We start from the raw sequence: 24749 nt of genomic DNA on the forward strand, positions 1-24749 counted from the left end.
CTTTAGAAAATAAAGGCAGAGATATCATGATTATAGATGATGATGCAGGGTGCATCTTTATGTAGTATGGGTGACCTGTAAATGGGAGTCTTACAATTCAGAGTGCATTTGATTTTAGCATGGATTTTCCAGTCAGTTTAATTCATTAGTGCTGGCATTAAAATAGCACCTGTTGGAAGATCCAAGTTATGTCATGTGTATGTCATGCAATAGAAATCAATATAGATGATCTCTCCATTTCTTTACTTTTCTCCCTTCCTCCACAATTGGATATCTTACCTATATAGAATGTAGAAGGATGTTTCTCAACTTCAAATATGTCCCTGGTTGTTGGATCAAAACGAAGCCATAATCCAATTGCCAGGACCGCAGTTCCTGCAAGCTGAGACACAACAGAAACAAGTATTATTGGACTAGTCACACTTCCAAAAACCATTCCACCATCTTACATGTTTAGCCAATGTTTGCCATTTCAGTACTTGTGAACCTGTGGGTTTTCATCCATTCACTTTAATGGATAAGGAGCCACAAGCTGGTGGCCACAGAAGCAGAAAACTCTAGCCTTATGGAATAGAAAGTCAAAAAGGACACAAAATGCATTAGTATATTTAGAAGTCTTATTTATAAATTGCATGTGTTTGTACAATTACATGTATAAATATTCCATTCACATGCCACAGTGTCCATTTCTCAAGCTCATCCATGCTTTCACCAGTAAGTGGATGCTAAAACTGGTGGAGTCAATACAAATTTTAATGTAACTGCAACAGGGCAACAATACACCTTCACTGATTTACACAACTGCATTAAGTTATGTGCTCAGGTTTAATTAGATAACTGAGCAGTACTTGAGGGTGATGCATTTATTTAACTAACCTACTAAAAATGAGTAGCTGTGGTCAAAAAGCAAATTCGTTATCCATGAGGAATACCAGAGATCCATTTGTGTTTTAACAGTGAACAGTATCAGCCATGGCTCAGCTGGTAGCACTCTTTCCTTTTGAGTCTGAAAGTCATGGGTTCAACCCCCTTTCCAGAGACTTGAGCCCTTAATCCAAGCTGACACTTCAGTGCAGTACTGGAGGGAATGCTGCACTGTTGAATGGGCCATCTTTCAGACGAAGCATTTAAAACCCAAGCCCTTGTCCGCCTTCCCAGATGGGTGTAGAAGATCTCACAGCACAATCCTCCCTGGTGTCCTGGTCAATATATATCTCTAAACAGATCATCTGGCCATTATCATTTTGCTGTTTGTGGAAGCTTGCTTGCACAAAATTGGCGGCTGTATTTCTTCCATTACAACAGTGACTACACTTCAAAATCATTTTGTTAGCATAAAGCACTTTGGGATATTCTGAGGTTGTGAAATGCACTGTGTTATGACTGAGGCAGGAGAAATGCCAATTCAGTCCCATTACTCCGCAGGTCACAGATTATTAAAGTTTTCCACCTACCAGAAATTAGCCAAATTAGACACTTGAACCCCCAGAAGGAAAAAAACGCACCAAACCAGGTATTTTTAAACAAATTAACTATTTATTAATAATCTACATCTTAAACAATACAGAGATAAATCTATGTCTAAAAAGACTTTATAACTTATTCTTCTTAACTCTCATGCACACACACATACCTTCAAAAACCAACAGCTAACCGATTCTAAAATGATGTTTTAAAATTAGAGCGGTTTCTTAGCAATAATAAAACAACTGGGTTGTAAGCCCTGGTTAGTTACTTTCCCGAATCAGTGAGGTGGCCCAGAATCGAATAGTCAGATGCCAGTCAAAATCTCCAGGTGAGTTTGATGAAAAGTCTAATGGATAGGTGTTCACAGCACTTCAGCTGCAGTAGGCGTCACACAGATCTTTCAATAAGGAGGAGTAGAGCAGCAGGTCGATTTGGATTTTGAATCAGCAGTCTAACAGTAGAAACTTTACTGAACTCCCAGGAACACAAAAGGCAACAAAAAGTCACTTCCGAGGCAGAGACCTCTTAGAGACATGGGTAAAAAGGAATTTGCTACCCCCAAAAATGCAAAGATTCCTTTCCAGGGGTCTTTTTCCTCTTTAGGAGAAAGACAGTCTATAGGCCAATGTAGATTTTCTGCTGAGAGACACATCCTTCCTTCAAGGAGAGCATGGTCTGCCAGATCAAACTGACTCTAGCCAGTCTTACACACAATCAAGCTGATACAATATGGCATGTGACCTCATCTCTCCTACTGTTGCCTAGGAACAGCTGCAGCTCGCACACTCTCTTCCCAAAGAATATAAAAACAGCTTAGTCTTAAAGGCACACAGACCCCCCTTTTTTTTTTAGAAAAGAAAAATCACTCCCATGACAACTATATAAATGTAAGTCTGTCTTCCTTCTAAAATGGCCAATTTGTCAGCCAGAACTTTAAAAAAAAAATGTATCAGCTTAATGACAGTGTATCATGAGCAGAATTACTACTGCAACTTGTGAAAACAGAAGAACCTTTACTCAAAATAATGGCTTTAGATACAAAAACTGACCAGTTTTATCAGGTGTATAATTTTGCATCATAAAGTATTTCTTTGGGCCTCCTTATCTCGAGAGACAATGGATACGCGCCTGGAGGTGGTCAGTGGTTTGTGAAGCAGCGCCTGGAGTGGCTAGAAAAGCCAATTCTGGATTGACAGGCTCTTCCACAGGTGCTGCAGAGAAATTTGTTTGTCGGGGCTGTTGCACAGTTGGCTCTCCCCTTGCGCCTCTGTCTTTTTTCCTGCCAACAGCTAAGTCTCTTCGACTCGCCACAATTTAGCCCTGTCTTTATGGCTGCCCGCCAGCTCTGGCGAATGCTGGCAACTGACTCCCACGACTTGTGATCAATGTCACATGATTTCATGTCACTTTTGCAGACGTCTTTATAGCGGAGACATGGACGGCCGGTGGGTCTGATACCAGTGGCGAGCTCACTGTACAATGTGTCTTTGGGGATCCTGCCATCTTCCATGTGGCTCACATGGCTAAGCCATCTCAAGCGCCGCTGACTCAGTAGTGTGTATAAGCTGGGGGTGTTGGCCGCTTCAAGGACTTCTGTGTTGGAGATATAGTCCTGCCACCTGATGCTAAGTATTCTCCGAAGGCAGCGAAGATAGAATGAATTGAGACGTCGCTCTTGGCTGGCATAAGTTGTCCAGGCCTCGCTGCCGTAGAGCAAGGTACTGAGGACACAGGCCTGATACACTCGGACTTTTGTGTTCCGTGTCAGTGCGCCATTTTCCCACACTCTCTTGGCCAGTCTGGACATAGCAGTGGAAGCCTTACCCATGCACTTGTTGATTTCTGCATCTAGAGACAGGTTACTGGTGATAGTTGAGCCTAGGTAGGTGAACTCTTGAACCACTTCCAGAGCGTGGTCGCCAATATTGATGGATGGAGCATTTCTGACATCCTGCCCCATGATGTTCGTTTTCTTGAGGCTGATGGTTAGGCCAAATTCATTGCAGGCAGACGCAAACCTGTCGATGAGACTCTGCAGGCATTCTTCAGTGTGAGATGTTAAAGCAGCATCGTCAGCAAAGAGGAGTTCTCTGATGAGGACTTTCCGTACTTTGGACTTTGCTCTTAGACGGGCAAGGTTGAACAACCTGCCCCCTGATCTTGTGGAGGAAAATTCCTTCTTCAGAGGATTTGAACGCATGTGAAAGCAGCAGGGAGAAGAAAATCCCAAAAAGTGTGGGTGCGAGAACACAGCCCTGTTTCACACCACTCAGGATAGGAAAGGGCTCTGATGAGGAGCCACCATGTTGAATTGTGCCTTTCATATTGTCATGGAATGAGGTGATGATACTTAGTAGCTTTGGTGGACATCCGATCTTTTCTAGTAGTCTGAAGAGACCACGTCTGCTGACGAGGTCAAAGGCTTTGGTGAGATCAATGAAAGCAATGTAGAGGGGCATCTGTTGTTCACGGCATTTCTCCTGTATCTAACGAAGGGAGAACAGCATGTCAATGGTCGATCTCTCTGCACGAAAGCCACACTGTGCCTCAGGGTAGACGCGCTCGGCCAGCTTCTGGAGCCTGTTCAGAGCGACTCGAGCAAAGACTTTCCCCACTATGCTGAGCAGGGAGATTCCACGGTAGTTGTTGCAGTCACCGCGGTCACCTTTGTTTTTATAGAGGGTGATGATGTTGGCATCGCGCATGTCCTGGGGTACTGCTCCCTCGTCCCAGCACAGGCATAGCAGTTCATGTAGTGCTGAGAGTATAGCAGGCTTGGCACTCTTGATTATTTCAGGGGTAATGCTGTCCTTCCCAGGGGCTTTTCCGCTGGCTAGAGAATCAATGGCATCACTGAGTTCCGATTTGGTTGGCTGTATGTCCAGCTCATCCATGACTGGTAGAGGCTGGGCTGCATTGAGGACAGTCTCAGTGACAGCATTCTCCCTGAGTACAGTTCTAGGTAGTGCTCAACCCAGCGGTCCATCTGTTTGCGTTGGTCAGTGATTATGTCCCCCGATTTAGATTTGAGGGGGGCGATCTTCTTGATGGTTGGCCCAAGAGCTCTCTTCATGCCATCATACATTCCTCTGATGTTTCCGGTGTCTGAGGCCAGCTGAATATGACTGCATAGGTGTTGCCAGTAGTCGTTTGTGCAACGCCTAGCTGTTCTTTGTGCAGTACTTCTGGCTGCTTTAAGTGCTGCGGATGTTAAATCGCTGGGGGCTTTCTTGTAGTTCAACAGCGCAATGCGCTTAGCGGCTATGACAGGTTCCAGCTCTTCATTATGAGATTGAAACCAGTCTGCATTTCTCTTCGCACTTTTGCCGTAGGTGGTCAAAGCTGACTCATAGATGGCGTCTCTGATGTGGGCCCACTTGGTCTCAGCATCCCCTGTGGGAGTGTTTTGAAGGGCTGTTACAAGTGAATTTAGAAATTTTTGTAACAGCTGTGGGTGAGAAATTCTGCTCGTGTTGATGCGCGGGTGGCCCTTCTGCTTGGAATGATGCAACTTCTTTGGTCTGAGTCTAACCTTGCTGCACACCAGGGAGTGGTCGGTGTCGTAGTCCGCACTGTGGAAGCTGCGTGTGATTTGAACACACTTTAAGGCGGCTCGCCTTGTGACAATGAGGTCTAGCTGGTGCCAACGACGCGATCTTGGGTGCCTCCATGAAACCTGGTGACAGGGTTTAGTGTGAAAGAACGAGTTGGTGATGCAGAGATCGTAAAGTATATAGATTCTATTTCATGTAGGTTCTAATGAGATTGAAACTTTGAGAATCATCACGTGCACCAGCATACTGGATCCATCAAGAACGTTTTTGATCATAACTGACGACATCTTGGTCAAGCCAATCATTTACAACTAATCTCTTTCCTCCCCCAAGATGCACAAAGAACATAAAAACAGATGCACAACTGAACAATTCAACTTGTCATCTTAAATTGGTGTCATGCACGCTGGAAGTGCGATGATACAAATTATGGACTAATTATGAAGAGTTTGAAAAACTGACAGTCTTTTAAAAATGAACCTTTATTTTAGAAAGTGAACAATAGTCCAAAATTGCCAAAGAAAAAAAAAGGATTGGCCTTTATATATAAACAAATTGTCTGGCAAAGACGAAGGACAAATCTTCAAAGTGAAGAGGTGTCAATTGCACCCCATACCCCATCCTATAACATGCCAGAATTGAATGTATTCTTCTGAAACAAAGAAGGTGTGAAGTAGCCATGTCCTGGGCCATTGCACAATCACCATAGGGAAAGAGATCAGAAAGTCTCCTATCAGGTGGCAAGAAGTAACACAGCTTGATCTTAAAAAAAAAGAGACAGCCAGGGAAAGAGAGAGAAGCAACATCCAGCAGCTTGTTTTCCAGCAAGCCAGAAGGCACATACCCTGTTGTAGAATCCTATATCAACATTAGACAGCAGTGAATTAGAAATGACCCACCATCTTCAACTGAACTTTCAATCGAGAGAAATGTCCAATCATCGCAGGCCTGCACCCATCGAGAACTTGATTTCCAAGAGAATTCAACAGGTTTATCGTGACCTCCTATCTCCCGCCCCCAAGCAAACATCACTTCCCCTCTCTACATCACTTCACGTGTATGCGTGCAAGTGAATATGAGTGGATGCGGTTGCGGCAATTTCAGGATAAGGCGTATTTTTTTTTAAACCTACAAGCAAACCTGTCACTGTTTATTTGAAAAATAAAATATCAAAGGGGGTTAAACCCCAATAACAAAATACTTGCTGCTGTCAGGTGGGACATTTTACAGTGGGAACCACCCACATCGTACCACGTGGCTGTCATTGGCAACACAAGAACTACAGAAGCATCAAATTTCAAATACAATAATAGAATGTTAATGGATTATAATTCTGGTTTTTAAAGGTGGTACTAAAGCAATAGTACTGTAGATTAAGTCCTTCTATCTAGGAGAATCAGAAATCTTCAGGTCCTTCTTCTAATAATCTTGAACGATAAATCCTAGCACAAGGCATTTTGAACTGTGAATTTCTACAGCTTGCACCCTACATTTGTAAGTTTTTTTCCCCTTCAAGATTGTGTGTGGGGTTCAGTCACTGAAGTGACCCTGCTCTGTTATTGTGCTTTCTGGTATAGATTATTATTAGGAGCACAGAGAAGAGCCTCAAGTATCACTAGCAGTACAACATGATATCTCCGCGTGCACTGGATACTGCAAAAGCTATGGGCCCTGACAATATTCCGGCAATAGTACTGAAGACCTGTGCTCCAGAACTTGCCGTGCCCCTAGCCAAGCTGTTCCAGTACAGCTACAACACTGGCATCTACCCCGCAATGTGGAAAATTGCCCAGGTATGTCCTGTACACAAAAAGCAGGACAAGACCAACCTGGCCAATTGCCACCCCATCAGCCTATTCTCAATCATCAGTAAAGTGATGGAAGGTGTCATCAACAGTGCCATCAAGCGGCACTTGCTTAGCAATTACCTGCTCAGTGACGCTCACTTTGGGTTCCGCCAGGGCCAATCAGCTCCTGACCTCATTACAGCCTTGGTTCAAACATGGACAAAAGAGCTGAACTCAAGAGGTGAGGTGAAAGTGACTGCCCTTGCCATACTCGATCAAATGCTGCCTTGATGTCATCAAGGAACCCTAGCAAAACTGAGGTCAATGGGAATCGAGGGAAAACCCTCCGCTGGCTGGAGTCATACCTAGCGCAAAGGAAGATGGTTGTGGTTGTTGGAGGTCAATCATCTGAGCTTCATGACATCACTGCAGGAGTTCCTCAGGGTAGTGTCCTAGGCCAAACCACCTTCAGCTGCTTGATCAATGACTTTCCTTCAATCACAAGGTCAGAAGTGGGGATGTTCGCTGACGATTGCACAATGTTCAGCACCATTCGTGACTCCTCAGAAACTGAAGCAATCCGTGTAGAAATGCAGCAAGACCTGGACAATATCCAGGCTTGGGCTGATAAGTGGCAAGTAACATTCACGGCACACAAGTGCCAGGCAAGGACCATCTCCAACAAGAGAGAGAGAATCTAACCATCTCCCCTTGACATTCAACGGCATTACCGTCACTGAATCCCCCACTATCAACATCCTAGGGGCTACCATTGACCAGAAACTGAACTGGAGTCGCCATATAAATACCGTGGCTACAAGAGCAGGTCAGAGGCTAGGCATCCTGAGGCGAGTAACTCACCTCCTGACTCCCCAAAGCCTGTCCACCATCTACAAGGCAGAAGTCAGGAGTGTGATGGAATACTCTCCACTTGCCCGAATGTGTGCAGCTCCAACAACACTCAAGAAGCTCGACACCATCCAGGACAAAGCAACCCGCTTGATTGGCACCCCATCTACAAACATTCACTCCCTCCACCACCGACACACAGTGGCAGCAGTGTGTACCATCTACAAGATGCACTGCAGCAATGCACGAAGGCTCCTGAAACAGCACCTTCCAAACCCGCAACCTCTACCAACTAGAAGGACAAGGACAGCAAATACATGGGAACACCACCACCTGCATGTTCCCGTCCAAGTCACACACCATCCTGACTTGGAACTATATCGCCGTTCCTTCACTGTCAAAATCCTGGAACTCCCTTCCTAACAGCACTGTGGGTATACCTACCCCAAATGGACTGCAGTGGTTCAAGGCAGCAGCTCACCACCATCTTCTCAAGGGCAATTAGGGATGGGCAATAAATGCTGGCCTTGCCAGCATCGCCCACACCCCATGAATGAATAAAAAAAACCTCTATGCCATATGTTGCACAGTACATACAGCGGATATCCTTGGAAGTGGTTCAAGAGTTCACCTATCTAGGCTCAACTATCACCAGGAAACTGTCTCTAGATGCAGAAATCAATAAGTGCATGGGAAAGGCTTCCTCTGCTATGTCCAGACTGGCCAAGAGAGTGTGGGAAAATGGCGCACTGACACGGAACACAAAAGTCCGAGTGTATCAAGCCTGTGTCCTCAGTACCTTGCTCTATGGCAGCGAGGCCTGGACAACGTATGTCAGCCAAGAGCGACGTCTCAATTCATTCCATCTTCGCTGCCTCCGGAGAATCCTTGGCATCAGGTGGCAGGACCGTATCTCCAACACAGAAGTCCTCGAGGCGGCCAACATCCCCAGCTTATGCACACTACTGAGTCAGCGGCGCTTGAGATGGCTTGGCCATGTGAGCCACATGGAAGATGGCAGGATCCCCAAGGACACATTGTACAGTGAGCTCGCCACTGGTATCAGACCCACCGGCCGTCCATGTCTCCGCTTTAAAGACGTCTGCAATCGCGACATGAAATCCTGTGACATTGATCACAAGTCGTGGGAGTCAGTTGCCAGCGTTCGCCAGAGCTGGCGGGCAGCCATAAAGGCGGGGCTAAAGTGTGGCGAGTCGAAGAGACTTAGCAGTTGGCAGGAAAAAAGACAAAAGCGCAAGGGGAGAGCCAACTGTGTAACAGCCCCGACAAACAAATTTTTCTGCAGCACCTGTGGAAGAATCTGTCACTCTAGAATTGGCCTTTATAGCCACTCCAGGCGCTGCTCCACAAACCACTGACCACCTCCAGGCGCTTACCCATTGTCTCTCGAGATAAGGAGGCCAAAGAAGGGAAGTATCCTTGGACCAGGTGTCAGATAGTTGAAGGTTCTGTTTACACTCAAAAACAAAATACTGCATATTTACTTTGTACATTTTTAAAAGTTACAAAAAAAAACTTTTCCCAGTTTCACCTCTATTCCATGTGTCAAGAGGAGAGAGGGGAGAGGGAGGGAGGCACACACATTAACAACGGTAAAGAGACCCATATTAGCCCAAGTTTTTGCTTTGAACTGTTTATGGAAGTTCAGCTGGCTCACAGTGAGTGCTTAAAACTTCTGCTACACAATACCCCAGGTGAGGCTGGCAATTAGAGTGTAGTTAAAAACAAATAAAGCAATTATCTACAAACTCAAATTTCAGTATATTCTGCTTAGAAAACAAGTAGCTTAACAATTTTTCTGACACTTCCATTTTAGATCATTTCTTAAATTAATTCAATTACTTCAACAGATTCTTACATTAGAATAAAGACCAACATTCACTGAAAACCAAATAAAAATGACTAATATATTTAAATGTTGTAATTTAAAAGCACCTTGTATTCAATCAATGTAGTTCTAGGTAAAAGAAGTAGGTAGATGGGTTACCGTCAGGGGAAGGAGAGGGAACCAGCAGGCAGTGCAGGGATCCCCTGTGGCCGTTTCCCTCAACAACAGGTATACCGTTTTGGATACTGTTGCGGGGGACGACTTACCAGGGGTAAGCGATGGGGTACAGGTATCTGGCACAGAGTCTGTCCCTGTTGCTCAGAAGGGAAGGGGGAAGAGGAGCAGAGCATTAGTCATTGGGGACTCCATAGTTAGGGGAACAGATAGGAGGTTCTGTGGGAACGAGAGAGACTCACGGTTGGTATGTTGCCTCCCAGGTGCCAGGGTTCGTGATGTCTCGGATCGTGTTTTTGGGATCCTTAAGGGGGAGGGGGAGCAGCCCCAAGTCGTGGTCCACATAGGCACCAACGACATAGGTAGGAAGAGAGATGGGGATTTAAGACAGAAATTCAGGGAGCTAGGGTGGAAGCTTGGAGCGAGAACAAACAAACAGAGTTGTTATCTCTGGGTTGTTGCCCGTGCCACGTGATAGCGAAGCGAGGAATAGGGAGAGAGGAGTTGAACACGTGGCTGCAGGGATGGTGCAGGAGGGAGGGTTTTGGTTTCCTGGATAATTGGGGCTCTTTCTGGGGTAGGTGAGACCTCAACAAACAGGATGGTCTTCACCTGAACCAGAGGGGTACCAATATCCTGGGGGGGGGGAGATTTGCTAGTGCTCTTCGGGGGGGTTTAAACTAATTCAGCAGGGGAATGGGAACCTAAAATGTAGTGCCCGTGTACAGGATGTTGAGAGTAGTGAGGTCAGGGATAAGGTTACAAGGACGCAAGAGGGCACTGGCAAGCAAGAACCTGGTTTAAAGTGTGTCTACTTCAACGCCAGGAGCATCCAGAATAAGGTGGGTGAGCTTGCAGCATGGGTTGGTACCTGGGATCTCGATGTAGTGGCCATTTCGGAGACATGGGTAGAGCAGGGGCAGGAATGGATGTTGCAGGTTCCGGGATTTAGATGTTTCAGTAAGAACAGAGAAGATGGTAAAAGAGGGGGGGGTGTGGCATTGTTAATCAAGGAGAGTATTACAGCGGCAGAAAGGACGTTTGAGGACTCGTCTACTGAGGTAGTATGGGCCGAGGTTAGAAACAGGAGAGGTGAGGTCACCCTGTTGGGAGTCTTTTATTGACCTCCAAATAGTTCCAGAGATGTAGAGGAAAGGATAGCAAAGATGATTCTCGACAGGGGCGAGAGTAACAGGGTAGTTGTTATGGGGGACTTTAACTTTCCAAATATCGACTGGAAATACTATAGTTCGAGTACTTTAGATGGGTCAGTTTTTGTCCAGTGTGTGCAGGAGGGTTTTCTGACACAGTATGTAGACAGGCCAACCAGGGGCGATGCCACATTGGATTTGGTACTGGGTAATGAACCCGGCCAGGTGTTAGATTTAGATGTAGGTGAGCACTTTGGTGATAGTGATCACAATTCGGTTAGGTTTACCTTAGCGATGGGCAGGGACAGGTATATACCACAGGGCAAAAATTATAGCTGGGGGAAAGGAAATTATGATGCGATTAGGCAAGATTTAGGATGCGTAGGATGGGGAAGGAAACTGCAGGGGATGGGAACAATCGAAAAGTGGAGCTTATTCAAGGAGCAGCTACTGTGTGTCCTTGATAAGTATGTACCTGTGAGGCAGGGACGAAGTTGTCGAGCGAGGGAGCCGTGGTTTACTAAAGAAGTTGAAGCGCTTGTCAAGAGGAAGGCGGCGGCTTATGTTAGGATGAGACGTGAAGGCTCAGTTAGGGCGCTTGAGAGTTACAAACTAGCCAGGAAGGATCTAAAGGGAGAGCTAAGAAGAGCAAGGAGAGGACACGAGAAGTCATTGGCGGATAGGATCAGGGAAAACCCTAAGGCTTTCTATAGGTATATCAGGAATAAAAGCATGACTAGAGTTAGATTAGGGCCAATCAAGGATAGTAGTGGGAAGTTGTGTGTGGAATCAGAGGAGATAGGGGAAGTGTTAAATGAATATTTGGCGTCAGTATTTACAGTAGAGAAAGAAAATGTTGTCGAGGAGAATACGGAGATTCAGACTACTAGGCTAGATGGGATTGAGGTTCACAAGGAGGAGGTGTTATCAATTTTGGAAAGTGGGAAAATAGATAAGTCCCCTGGGCCAGATGGGATTTATCCTAGGATTCTCTGGGAAGCTGGGGAGGAGATTGCAGAGCCTTTGTCCTTGATCTTTATGTCGTCATTGTCGACAGGAATAGTGCCGGAAGACTGGAGGATAGCAAATGTTGTCCCCTTGTTCAAGAAGGGGAGTAGAGACAGCCCTGGTAATTATAGACCTGTGAGCCTTACTTCGGTTGTGGGTAAAATGTTGGAAAAGGTTATAAGAGACAGGATTTATAATCATCTTGAAAAGAATAAGTTCATTAGAGATAGTCAGCACGGTTTTGTGACGGGTAGGTCGTGCCTCACAAACCTTGAGTTTTTCGAGAAGGTGACCAAACAGGTGGATGAGGGTAAAGCAGTGGATGTGGTGTACATGGATTTCAGTAAGGCGTTTGTTAAGGTTCCCCACGGTAGGCTATTGCAGAAAATACAGAAGTATGGGGTTGAAGGTGATTTAGAGCTTTGGATCAGAAATTGGCTAGCTGAAAGAAGACAGAGGGTGGTGGTTGATGGCAAATGTTCATCCTGGAGTTTAGTTACTAGTGGTGTACCGCAAGGATCTGTTTTGGGGCCACTGCTGTTTGTCATTTTTATAAATAACCTGGAAGAGGGTGTAGAAGGGTGGGATAGTAAATTTGCGGATGACACTAAGGTCGGTGGAGTTGTGGATAGTGCCGAAGGATGTTGTAGGGTACAGAGGGACATAGATAGGCTGCAGAGCTGGGCTGAGAGATGGCAAATGGAGTTTAATGCGGAAAAGCGCGAGGTGATTCACTTTGGAAGGAGTAACAGGAATGCAGAGTACTGGGCTAATGGGAAGATTCTTGGTAGTGTAGATGAACAGAGAGATCTTGGTGTCCAGCTGCATAAATCCCTGAAGGTTGCTACCCAGGTTAATAGGGCTGTTAAGAAGGCATATGGTGTGTTAGCTTTTATTAGTAGGGGGATCGAGTTTCGGAGCCACGAGGTCATGCTGCAGCTGTACAAAACTCTGGTGAGACCGCACCTGGAGTATTGCGTGCAGTTCTGGTCACCGCATTATAGGAAGGATGTGGAAGCTATGGGAAGGGTGCAGAGGAGATTTACTAGGATGTTGCCTGGTATGGAGGGAAGGTCTTACGAGGAAAGGCTGAGGGACTTGAGGTTGTTTTCGTTGGAGAGAAGGAGGAGGAGAGGTGACTTAATAGAGACATACAAGATAATCAGAGGGTTAGATAGGGTGGATAGTGAGAGTCTTTTTCCTCGGATGGTGATGGCAAACACGAGGGGACATAGCTTTAAGTTGAGGGGTGATAGATATAGGACAGATGTCAGAGGTAGTTTCTTTACTCAGAGTAGTAGGGGCGTGGAACGCCCTGCCTGCAACAGTAGTGGACTCGCCAACTTTAAGGGCATTTAAGTGGTCATTGGATAGACATATGGATGAAAATGGAATAGTGTAGGTCAGATGGTTTCACAGGTCGGCGCAACATCGAGGGCCGAAGGGCCTGTACTGCGCTGTAATGTTCTAATTCTAATATGATGGATTCCTTGATTATGAAAGCAACTAAATTACATGGTGACACCCTTATTGGCTCCAACATAGGAGTAACTAAACTATTACCACAAATTGCCTCAAGTTCAGAAACAAATCTGTAATTTTACTTGGTCAGTAACAAGAATATGTCTGGAAACAGACACGAGCTCTCCATGAGTGCAAGCTCATGTACAAAATGAAGCTCATTAAATGAGAAGGTTGGAAAAACCTGCAGCATTCCCCACAAAAAATTTAAATCTAGAAATTCAGCATTGAAAGTGAGTGTATATTCAGACCCTGATTTGGAATGTTTCACATTTTATATAGACTTTTCACAAAGAACAAGTAATGACCAAGCTTACATTCTGTATCCTTCAACACATTTTCCAGTGCAAGTGCAAGTCACTTCTTACTCAGTTCTAATCTGCACCACTCCCAAGTCATTTCCATTTTACTCCCCTGAATTCTGGCAAACAACTTCTGAGAACTGGGAGGCAGGCTGCTGTAAAAATAAACTGCTAGAATGTTGACCTCACCATCATTGTGCCCACATGGAAGTACAGCACAATGATGATTTCCATAATTTGTAGGCAACTCAAATTTTGGCAATTTTATTAAAATACTCAAAAGGGCTGTGTCCCACCTTTGCAAACTGTATCAGCTCATTAGTGCAATTCCAGAAGCCAGAAATCCAATACAGCAGCAGCACTGTCAAAAGGCAAACACAACATTACTAACACTCACGCTAAAGTAGCTCTGAGTGAATGAGGCAGTAATCAAGTGCCCTAGCTACTGAGGACAAACATTTATGGTGATGTAATTGTTTGGGTATGGGGCAGGAGAGGTGGCGAGTAGAGAGAGATGAAAAGGCATAAATAAGTATATTACATGCGATCCTCTGCTGTGATATTGCTCACAGGTAGTCTGGGACCTGGAGTCATTCTTGATGTTTACTTGGGTCCTTTGGTTTGCCACATTGTTCTATACAGAAAATTTAAGGGAAAAAAATTCTTGTATCTAAGGATCATTGAAGTTATTCTTCAATTTGATGATTTATAAACTCAGATTTCATTTTTCAAAAAGAAAAGTTGGGGAAAACTGGACCAACCCCAACAAAACTTAGGTAAATTTGAAGAAAAAAAAAAATTTATGTTGAGCATCTCTACAATTCAAGAAAACAAGCAAAGTCTTAATAAAAGCCTAGTTAAGCGAAATGACAATCAGAATAATTTAAAGATCAGATGCTGCTTTTTACAATGATTCCAAATACCCCAGTCACTAAAGCATAAATGTAATGCAAGGATAGATTTTGAGCCAAAGGAATTTGTATTTGCATTGTGTAGAATCCCTAAAAAAAGGACTGTTGTACAGTAAACAATTCCATTCCTGGCACATTATTTCCTCAATGTTCCATTGCCCTCCCCCCCCGCCCCTTTACATAATTAAGATTTTTTCTTTGCTACCTACGGGATTGCAGTTAATGTTAGTGTGGTTGTATACAGCAAACACTAACAGAGCACTTCATGTTTTAATCTCACTGAAATCAGAAATGGAAAAACCAGCTTGTGGCAGGAAATGCTGTCCAGAATTCTGTTCTGGCATTCCCTGCCACCACACCTCCCCCTCCCAATCCACCTGACCACCCCCCACTGTTAGCCCATTCAACATAACTGGAGACTAACCCACACCAATGTTTCCAAACTCTATCGCTTCCAGTTCTCCCTAGGCTTCATACCACAGGACACCATTTCTTATAAACCCAGGATTGTTTTTCCCCCCTTACCACCAATCCCCACCACCCACAATCCTAGGTCCACAATGTTGGAGATCACAGGATCCCTCCATTTCCAATACTCCAACATCCCGGGTCCACACTCCCAATTTTGGCAGACCAAACTACACCCACACCTGCCCTTAGATTCCTGGACCTCCCCCTCCAGTGCTTCCAAATATCTGGGGCCCTAATGTTACCAGGTTTGGTGCTTCTCTTCCCCCTCATGCCCTAGCCTTGTATTGGAGTCTTTTCACTTAACCTCTTCCATCCTCAAGTAATTATGTTTGAACCATGTAGAAAGGTACATTATAGAAGCAACATGCATGAATAATTCAATTTTACATCATATGGTTAAGAAATATTCCCCATTTGCTTCAGTAGTTCAAATTATGAGATTATGTACTCTATGAAATATATCCTTCCAACATAGACTAGTTCTACTGCCAGAACTCAGCAATATAACTTTTCCAGCCAAGGGTCACACCACAGCAGCAGCACAAGGTTGAAGCTGAGGGCCCAAAAGGGGCCAGGTGGAGGTCACACCAAAGTGCATTAAGTCTCCACCCCTCTCAATGCAAGCAGGCCAAAAATCCTTTTACCCATTCCTTCTAGATAGACTGTTGTGATTTTGGTTTAGCAACCCATTCTATTTACCCAGCCTTGATCCACCCATCTCTCATCTGATAAAACCTAAAGAATAAAATGTCAATGAAGTTTTCCTATTCCTTTATTTAAAAAAAATACTAGTTTCATTCTGTAATCATATATTCCTCCTTGCCACTGGAGCCTGATTTTACAGCTGAGTAGTACAGTTCAACAAGTAGTCAATTTGAGTCAAAGAATAGATTACAATTTTCTACCCACAGACCAGCAACAGTAGGCAGGTGGCTAGGGGACCAGTCTTTGATTCCTTGAAAAAAGTCAGGAGTCTATATTGCAGGCCTCAAAATAGTATTAGCAGCATTCTCCCTCATCCACAGCAAGGAGAGAGAAAGCACTTTCCTCCCCACACACAACCACAACAAGCAGCCTTCACTCCACCACATAGTGAAGTCATCCCAAAGGTGCAATTATGCAGCAGACTCTCATCATGGGGTCAAATCCAACTGGAAAGTCCGCATTATGGATCTCAGAAAGACCGTATTTTGTCTGTCTCTTGTATAAAAGGGCCAATATTGCAGACAGCTAGCGTGTGAACACAACGCCACTCTTTATTTTAACCTGAGAACTACATGCATATCCAACACCAAAAAAATCACCTGCCACATAGAACATACAGTGCTAATTTATACATTAAATGTCAATATTTACATAAAATATTTCATACTTAATGGAAATTGTAAACAATTTCACTTTTAACCAAAACTCCCTTTATTACTTAATCCATACAGATTTAGCTTTTCATATACATCTTATTTCCCATTAACTTAATTGATTCATAATTTCCACACATACACCAATCTATTTTGCAATTTAACCCATCATTCACTTTATCGATATAATCTTTCTAGCCTTTAAAAGTACTGCATTCTCCAACTCTCCATGAGCAATACAATGACAAATTCAACATTAAAAGTGTCACATGTCACATGTACTTGCTGCAATGCTCATCATTCATGCTTACGGTTACTTATTCGAATGTAGACAAACTTGAACACTTTATATCTAATCAATTGATTCTGACACACATCCCTGGCCCTTCCAGCTCAGCCTTCCAGACTTGTTCCTCATCTTCTGCCCATTCAGACCTTCTTCCCCCTACACCTCCCATTTCCCACATTGTGTTATTTTCCTGTTCGGACTCTTACATGCACAACCACACATCAGTTTGCACATTTATTCCTGCGCTGACCCCAGGCTCGCCAGGTTTACCAATGAGACCTCTTTATCCATCCACCTCCCATCCCACCCCCCCTGCCCAACTCCTGACCGGTTCCAACGTCCTCCCAGCTGCTAGTGTTTTTAAGTGAGCTGATACCCAGTCACCTTTAGGTCATTATGGAGGACTAGGATGTGAAAATCCAAGTTCACATCATCCATTCCACCATGTTTCACCCTTCCCCCTGCCAGACCCTGTTTTCACCCCCTCCCCCAGTACCAGGTCCGTCCATCCTCGTTTTCAGCACTTCACTTTCACTAAGTTTATATCTCCCCCAGCTATTCCCAGACCACACACCTTCAATCATCATGTAATGTCAAACATCTCCCCACCATCTTCAACAAAAGCAAAATATTGCGGATGCTGGAAACCTGAAACAAAAACAGAAAATGCTGGAAATACTCAGGTCAGGCAGCATCTGTGGAGAGAGAAACTGAGTTATTGTTTCAGGTCGATGACCTTTCATTTCCAGATGCTGCCTGACCTGCTGAGTATTTCCAGCATTTTCTGTGTGTCCCCATGATCTTCCTTTGTTCCGAGCTTCAAAAAAAAGGTCAAACCTAATATTCAATAAACAGCTTTAAATGCCATTAAATTGGACAGCTGGCAGTATTTGTAAATTCTAAAATGCTTCGGAAAAGCAATGCTTATGTCCACAGCAGTATGATCATTTGGACTTCAGTGAAGAATAATGAGCACTTGAAATATTTACACTCTAACAATGGGAAACATCGAACACTAGTTCGAACATAGATTTCAAACAAACTGAGTAGCAACACAGGCCATCATTCCAGATAGTACATAACAGGCTCAATTTGGCATCAGGATAGAAACTAAAATAAGCTTCTTTGGTTAATTGATCTGGAATTGCCCATTTTGTACAAATGCATTAGAAAAGTATCACATCACATCACTCAGATCATTGACTATACAGGTGAGAGGAAGCATTGCCTAACAATGGCTAAACAGCAGCTTACGGTTCCTAATGTTGGCAAGGTTACTTATACCAATTATTCGTGCTTCCTGGTAGAGGGGACAGCAATTAAACCTGTGGATCAATTTCAAGTCTGACAAATATGAATAGAAGCTATTGTATTCAGCAACCAAAATGCTGGGGAAAATCAAAAGGACAAAGTTTGAGAGAAAAAATAAAGGTCATAACCATTGAAATACAAGATAAAAAGCATTCTGCAATTCCCCCACCAAGGTTTAACAGGTAAATGCAGCAGATTGTAGAGATCAGAAGAGTTCCCAGTTCGATCACTATTCTGCACCAAGTTAGTCCGCTTGTGACGAAAGAAAGTAGAGAGAAAGGACTGCGCCAAGGGTCCTGTTTACTATTCAACAGCCTATAATCCTGGAAAGAGATAACACGGTGTCCACTGGTATGCTTGAAGCCTTGCACGACCTGATGGGCACCACAGGATATAGGTTGCATCATTGGCCAAGAGGATCAAACTTCAAATTTAAACCACATAGAAATTTCCTTTAGATAGGCCACTCATTACTGGTGATGAGCATTTAGTTTGTTATAAAAACAGAAAATGCTGGAATAAACTGGCAAAAGGCCATCAACCTGAAATGTTAATTCTGTTTCTCTCTCCACAGATGCTGCCTGACCGATTTCCAACATTTCTTTTTATTGGGTTCCGAAGAAGGGTCACTGACCCGAAACGTTAACTCTGCTTCTCTTTTCACAGATGCTGCCAGACCTGCTGAGTGGTTCCAGCATTTCTTGTTTTTATTTCAGATTTCCAGCATCTGCAGTATTTTGCTTTTATTTCCTTTTATTCGTTCGGAGGGATGTGGGCGTCGCTGGCTAAGCCAGCATTTATTGGCCATCCCTAATTGCCTCGATTCCATTTTTATTTCAGATTTTCAACATCCGCAGTATTTTTCTTAATAGTTTAAACTAGTTTCCATTTCACAGCAACATAATAGTGGTATAGCTCCCATTCTGAATGAAGAGCACAGTGAGCGGTTCCCAGCCGTCTGCGTTTGACACAAATTGGTCAAACCTGGTTTAAAATCTATTCAAACAGGTCCGCTTGGACTCCTTGGTAACGTAACAACTTTTTTTTATATTCAATGTTAAATGAACATGTTCTGGCTTTAAAATTGAAGAACAGGAAGTGGAGCTCTGTGCATTTGTAAAGCAGAGATATCTCATATTCCTGCTGTAAAACTCTGACTCTATGATTCAGACTTAAGCAGTATGCAAGGGAGTGTTACCATCTCGGTGGTTTCCAGATTCTTCCCATTCCATTAAAATGGACCATTTGCACAGGCAAGTGCACAATTAATGCAAACTGAAATGGGAGGTGATCTGGGAGGCAACATGCATTTGTGTGAACAATAAACTATGTTGCTGATAAACTAATTGTAAAGAGTACCAGCTGTCTTGCACTCTCCTGGGCTGTCCAATTGAGAGACCCTATATCTCAACCTGTAAACTACCAATTTCATTAAGAAATATTAACTGAAGTAACAGCAGATTTCACTAGATTACAAAAATGCTCAGCCCCTGTTCCAAAGCATTAAAAAAAACTCAAACGTCCTGAGGCTCTCCAGGATGACACTTAGCATTGGCATTGCAAATTTTACTCTCAAAAATTGAGTCAGCAACCATCCTGAATAGTTGGCTTGGCGAAGTAGAAATTCACTCAACAGCCCAGTACCATCTTCTGTTACGAAACCTGACCTAATAGGATATCAAATAAAATATAACCATCGATCAATAGTGTTCAAAGGCATCAGACCCACCTCTCAGAAATTGGTTTCATACTATCTATTCCCTTTCAGAGCAAGGCGACCTGTGAGGGCATTGGTAGCAAGATCGATTGATTGTGCTACCATATACAATTAATTCGGCTCCCTTCTCATAGCCAAAGAACAATGTTAATTGTTTGTTGCCAGTTGCCAATTCATTCTCCTTACTAAAGATATAACAGACATTTGAGGCATCTAATCAATTTGCTCTCAGTCTGCAGTAAACAAATTAAGACAATTGTAACTTACAAAAATGTATTTAAAACATTTTTTTTTTAAGTCTCATGATTAGAATCTCTGAGCAGTCACAAGATATAATCAGCTTTCAACAACATTTTTCTGGTGCAAGCCCATAAATGTATTGAATTCAGATACCCAACCTTTTGGATATTAGTCCACTAGTATATCCATTACAGTCTAGGGAGAAAGCTCATGTACAAGGCAGGATGTTACATGTGGATGATGTGCCACAGGGCCCAAATACCTTTGCCAACACTCAAAAGTGAACAGCCAATACTACCTTTCTTATTTTTCAAGTAAACAAAGATGGTAAGCGAGATGGGAACTGCCACAAGTTGTCTTCCTTTATTTACCAGATGATAATTTTGTTCAAGATGCATACATAAAATACATCATGCCAGCAACTTTGGATCCAACCACCAGGTCATCCAACACTGGTTGGCTGCCTTTTCTCTATATTCTATTTTAAATTTAAGACTTTTATTTCAACCACAATTTGCTCCTTAAAAATACATTTAAGAAAGTCCTGTTATCTCTACAGAACAAATTATTTGTTCATTTGTGCTTATATGCTTCACTCAAAAAGGAACTTACCAGTTTCACTTTCCCCAACTGATAAGCACTAAACATTTGTGCAGTGAGGGAAGAAAAACCAGGTGCAAATTATGAAACCTGATATTTCTCCAAGATGTTTGCATATCTGCAGGTTCAAAAAAATGCAAGCTTGTTCAAAATGGAAACTAAAAAAGGTTTGACCAGTCAGAATACTAGACAATGAACCACCACCATTTACATGGCATATTTATAAAGAAAAATAATTTGCCAAAGACTGTGCCCTATTTAGATTCAAGAAAATTAAACACAAGAACTAGTATAGAGTGAAGGAACTTCAGAATCAAGATCAGATATTTGATCCTCCCTCTTACCTTGGTTTTAAAAGATACGTCTCAAACACAAAATGCGCACACACAAAGAATAACATGTTTATATAGCATCTTTAACATAGGAAAATGTCCCATGGCACTTCATAAAACACAATCAGATAAGATTGATACTATCCAAAGAAGGCAATATTAGTAGGGATGACTAAAAGCTTGGTTATAAGTTAAGTTTTAAGGAGCTCAAAGGAGGAGAAAGGTTTTGGAAGTATTTTCAGAGTTTAGGGCCTTTTTGGTTGAAGGCATGGCTGCCAATGGTGGGAGCAAAGGGAATGGGGGAACACACAAGAGGCCAGAGTTGGAGGAATGCAGAGTTCTTGGAGGGTTGTAGAGCTGGAGGAAGTCAGACATCTGAACACAAGAACATGAGAAACAAGAAGAGTGGACCATATGACCCCTCCAGCCTGCTCCACCATTCAATATCATGGCTGATCTTCTGCCTCAAATCCACTTTCCTGCCCAGTCTCCATATCCCTTGATTCCCGAGACACCAAAAATCTGTCCATCTCAGCATATTCAATGATGGAGCATCCACAACCCTCTGGGGTAGAGAATTTCAAAGATTCACAACCCTTTGTGTGAGAAAATTTCTCCTCATCTCTGTCCTTAGTGATTGACCCCTTATCCTTATATTGTGCCCCATGTTCTAGATTCCCCAGCTAGAGGATATCAAGTCCCTTCAGAATATTGTATGTGTTAATGTTTCATGAAGTTGATAATTCTAAAACTGAGGCATTAGTGATAAGGAGCCATTGTAGGTCAGCAAACACAGTAGTGATCGGGTGAGTGGTACTTGGTCTGGTTTAGGATGAGGTCAAGTTTAGGATGAGGTCAAGTTTAGAGAGTGAAAGGACAGGGCGGCCAGGAAAACACTAGAATGGTCAGCCTGAAGGTAACAAAAGCATAGATGAGGGTTTAAGCAGATGAGCTGAGGCAGGGATGGAGATGGATAGTATTAGAGGTGGAAGTCATTGTTCTGAGAGATGGAGGGATCACAGGGTCAGATGCTCATCTCAGAATCAAATGGGATGCCAAAGTTGCAAACAGGCCAGAGAAGCCTGAGACAGTAGCCAACAAGAGGCAATAGAATTGATGGCAAGGAAATGGAATGTGTGGCAGAGTCCAAACCCAATAGTTTCAACTTCTGACTGTTCACTGAAGGACTAGACAATCCAAAGGCAGCTGCGGGGTCGAGCTGAATGTTGTCAATATACATCTGGAATTGATGCCATGTCTTGTAACATTAGCAAGGGTCAGAAAATAGCACATACCCAATTAAGTGATAATTAAGTTATTAGCCAAGTTACAGGAGTTGATACTTTAAGAAATGCCATGCTGAACTAGGATAGCAGGGTCATTTGAGCGGGGAGGGAGGGAGAATCATTCTTGCCTTTTTGCAAGTTGCCCCAGGTCCCGTTAAGGGCCCCATGCTCAGGGTTGCAAGCCATGGCCAATGGCAGAACCAACAAATTTTCAGTGGTGATGGAAGAGCTAGAACCTCGAAGGACAACAGCTGCTTACAGGCAGAGAATCCTAAGGAACAGGACTTGTGTTCCCTTTAAAGAATACAAGGAAGGCAATGGGAACCCACCTCATGTACTTTTACCCAACTCATACTGCTCATTTCTTACAGAAGTTAAAAAAATGGGAGGCTCTTAAACAATTGAATCAAGCAAGCACAGGACTACGAGGAATCATGGAATGGACAAGTAGACAGAGGATCCAACCACCATTACTGCCATACAGAACAGCCTTCCAAAGGGGGGGGTTTAAAAATATTAAAATCAACCAAGCACATCATAAAAACAGAAAATGTTGGCAATTGTTATAACAACGTGATTACTCTTAATCACAAGTACTTAATGAAGTCAGGGCCTTGTAGAGCAATGAACATTTTGCAGAATTGCCCAACTTTTCAGCCTATTAGAACCTTCCATCTATAAACAGGTATTTCCACACTTTTCTAACCGATGAGGACATATAACAGCCATGTTTGCCTTTAGCACGCATTCACCTGGAGATTTCAAACAGATATCAACACATCTCACACTGACGAAAACTATCTTCTACTTCACAAACAGAGTCAAAAAGTGAAACTGCTTCAAGGAACTTGGTAAGGTGGGGAGCAGTAAGAAAGGCAGGGCCCAACCAAGTTAGTGCAAATGTTACATCTCAGAACAGGTCTAAAACAATTGCAAATTCAGACTGATTTAAAAATAATCTGTCGAGTTTTAAACTCCAGGAGCTTTAAGCTCGACGGGGGGGGGGGGGGGGGGTGGTGAAGCAAAACGACTGGTCCCATAAACCAACAAATACCTTTGTACGCGGTTACTGAAGACATACGAATTCTTGTTTTCTTCTAGCCACTCAGGCTGAACATTTTCAACAAGAGGGAAAATAGTCAAACTTACCCAGAATAGGAAATTAAAGCCAAACAGTAAGTACTTCACGCACTTCATGCCACCGTGCACCATCTTGACGTTTGAGGAGGGGTCTACTTTGCCCGAGTCGGGAACGATAAATCGCCGCGCTCCGTTCCAAGGATTCAGCAAACAGACGCGTGCGCACAAGTGCGGAATGCGACCTCGCCCTTGGAGCAGATTGTTCCCAGGTGTAGAGACGGGGCGGGGAGGGGGTGAGACTGCGCTGAATCGCTACTGTCTGCGAGCAGCCTCCAGGTAGGTGATGAGCAGGCGCTGCTTGATGCCCACTGCAGGTTCTCTCACTGCGTGTGCTGCTCCCTCCACTGCTCAGATTAGAATGACGGCGCGGTGGTTGACGTCTTTCATGGCGGGTCAGAGATTAGTTTCCATGGAGATGTTTTGGTATCGTTCTTAGATCTGAGGTGCATCATATGAGACAGGCTGAGTTTGGGACAAGTGGAAAGAATTGCGAGGAGGAGCTGGGGCGTGTGTATATATGATAATTTGACTCTGTCACCACTTCTTGCAAAATGCAGTTCATTAGTGATCAGAGTCAGCCTTTAGTCATGGGAAATGCAACCTCTGTCTCACATTAGTTCTCTCATTTCAAATGTATGATTAACCAAAAAAAAAATCAGCAGTGCCAAAGTTAGGTTTCCTTTTCCGACTAGTCCACTGTGTGAGTACAATTGAAACAGAGGAATTTTACACCATTGGATGTGTTTTAATGCTCAGGTTTGGCAGCATCTGTGGAGAGAAACAGATTAAACGTTTCAGGTCTGTGACCTTTCATCAGAACTGGCAACAGTGAGAAAAGAATTGGGTTTTAAGCAAGTGAATTTGGGGGGGGTGGTATGCCTTCCTTTTTCCTCAATCGAGGATTCCCCCCACTGTGGTTGACAAGGCCGATCCACTTCCCACACTTCTGCCCTCACCCCTTCCCCTCCCTCCCAGAACCACGACAGGGTTCCCCTTGTCCTCAGTTACCACCCCACCAGATTCCACATCCAAAGGATCATCCTCCGCCATTTCCACTACCTCCAGCGTAATGCCACCACCAAACACATCTTCCCCTCCCTTGTCAGCATTCCGAAGGGATAGTTCCTTCCGTGACATGCGGGTCCACTCCTCCATTATCGCCGACACCACATGCCCTTACCATGGCACCTTCCCATGCAATTGCAGGAGGTATAATTCCTGTCCTTTTACCTCCTGTCTCCTCACTATCTTAGGCCCCAAACAAACTCCTTCCAGGTGAAGCTGGGATTTACTTGTACTTTCTTCAATTCGTATACTGTATTTGCTGCTTACAATGCAGGTTCCTCTACATTGGGGAGACCAAACGTAGATTGGGTGACCACTTTGCAAAACACCTCCGCTCAGTCCAAGCTTTCGGTTGCTTGGCATTTCA

General features: G+C 43.7%; 1 protein-coding gene across 1 annotated transcript in view; it reads right to left on the reverse strand.

The window, feature by feature from the left end:
* The window catches only part of LOC137384702 (CD9 antigen-like), a 46445-nt gene extending 22688 nt beyond the window's left edge, over positions 1-23757 (reverse strand). Inside the window, exons 1-2 of the mRNA XM_068059003.1 lie at positions 23327-23757; positions 280-382 (exon numbers count right to left, since the gene is read on the reverse strand). Coding sequence (XP_067915104.1) covers positions 280-382; positions 23327-23389 — 166 coding nt within the window. The 5' untranslated portion in view covers positions 23390-23757. The remainder of the gene's footprint in view (positions 1-279; positions 383-23326) is intronic.
* Between the last annotated feature and the right edge of the window lie 992 nt (positions 23758-24749).

This window comes from Heterodontus francisci, chromosome 27, assembly GCF_036365525.1.
Source record: "Heterodontus francisci isolate sHetFra1 chromosome 27, sHetFra1.hap1, whole genome shotgun sequence".
Classification (NCBI taxonomy): domain Eukaryota; kingdom Metazoa; phylum Chordata; class Chondrichthyes; order Heterodontiformes; family Heterodontidae; genus Heterodontus; species Heterodontus francisci.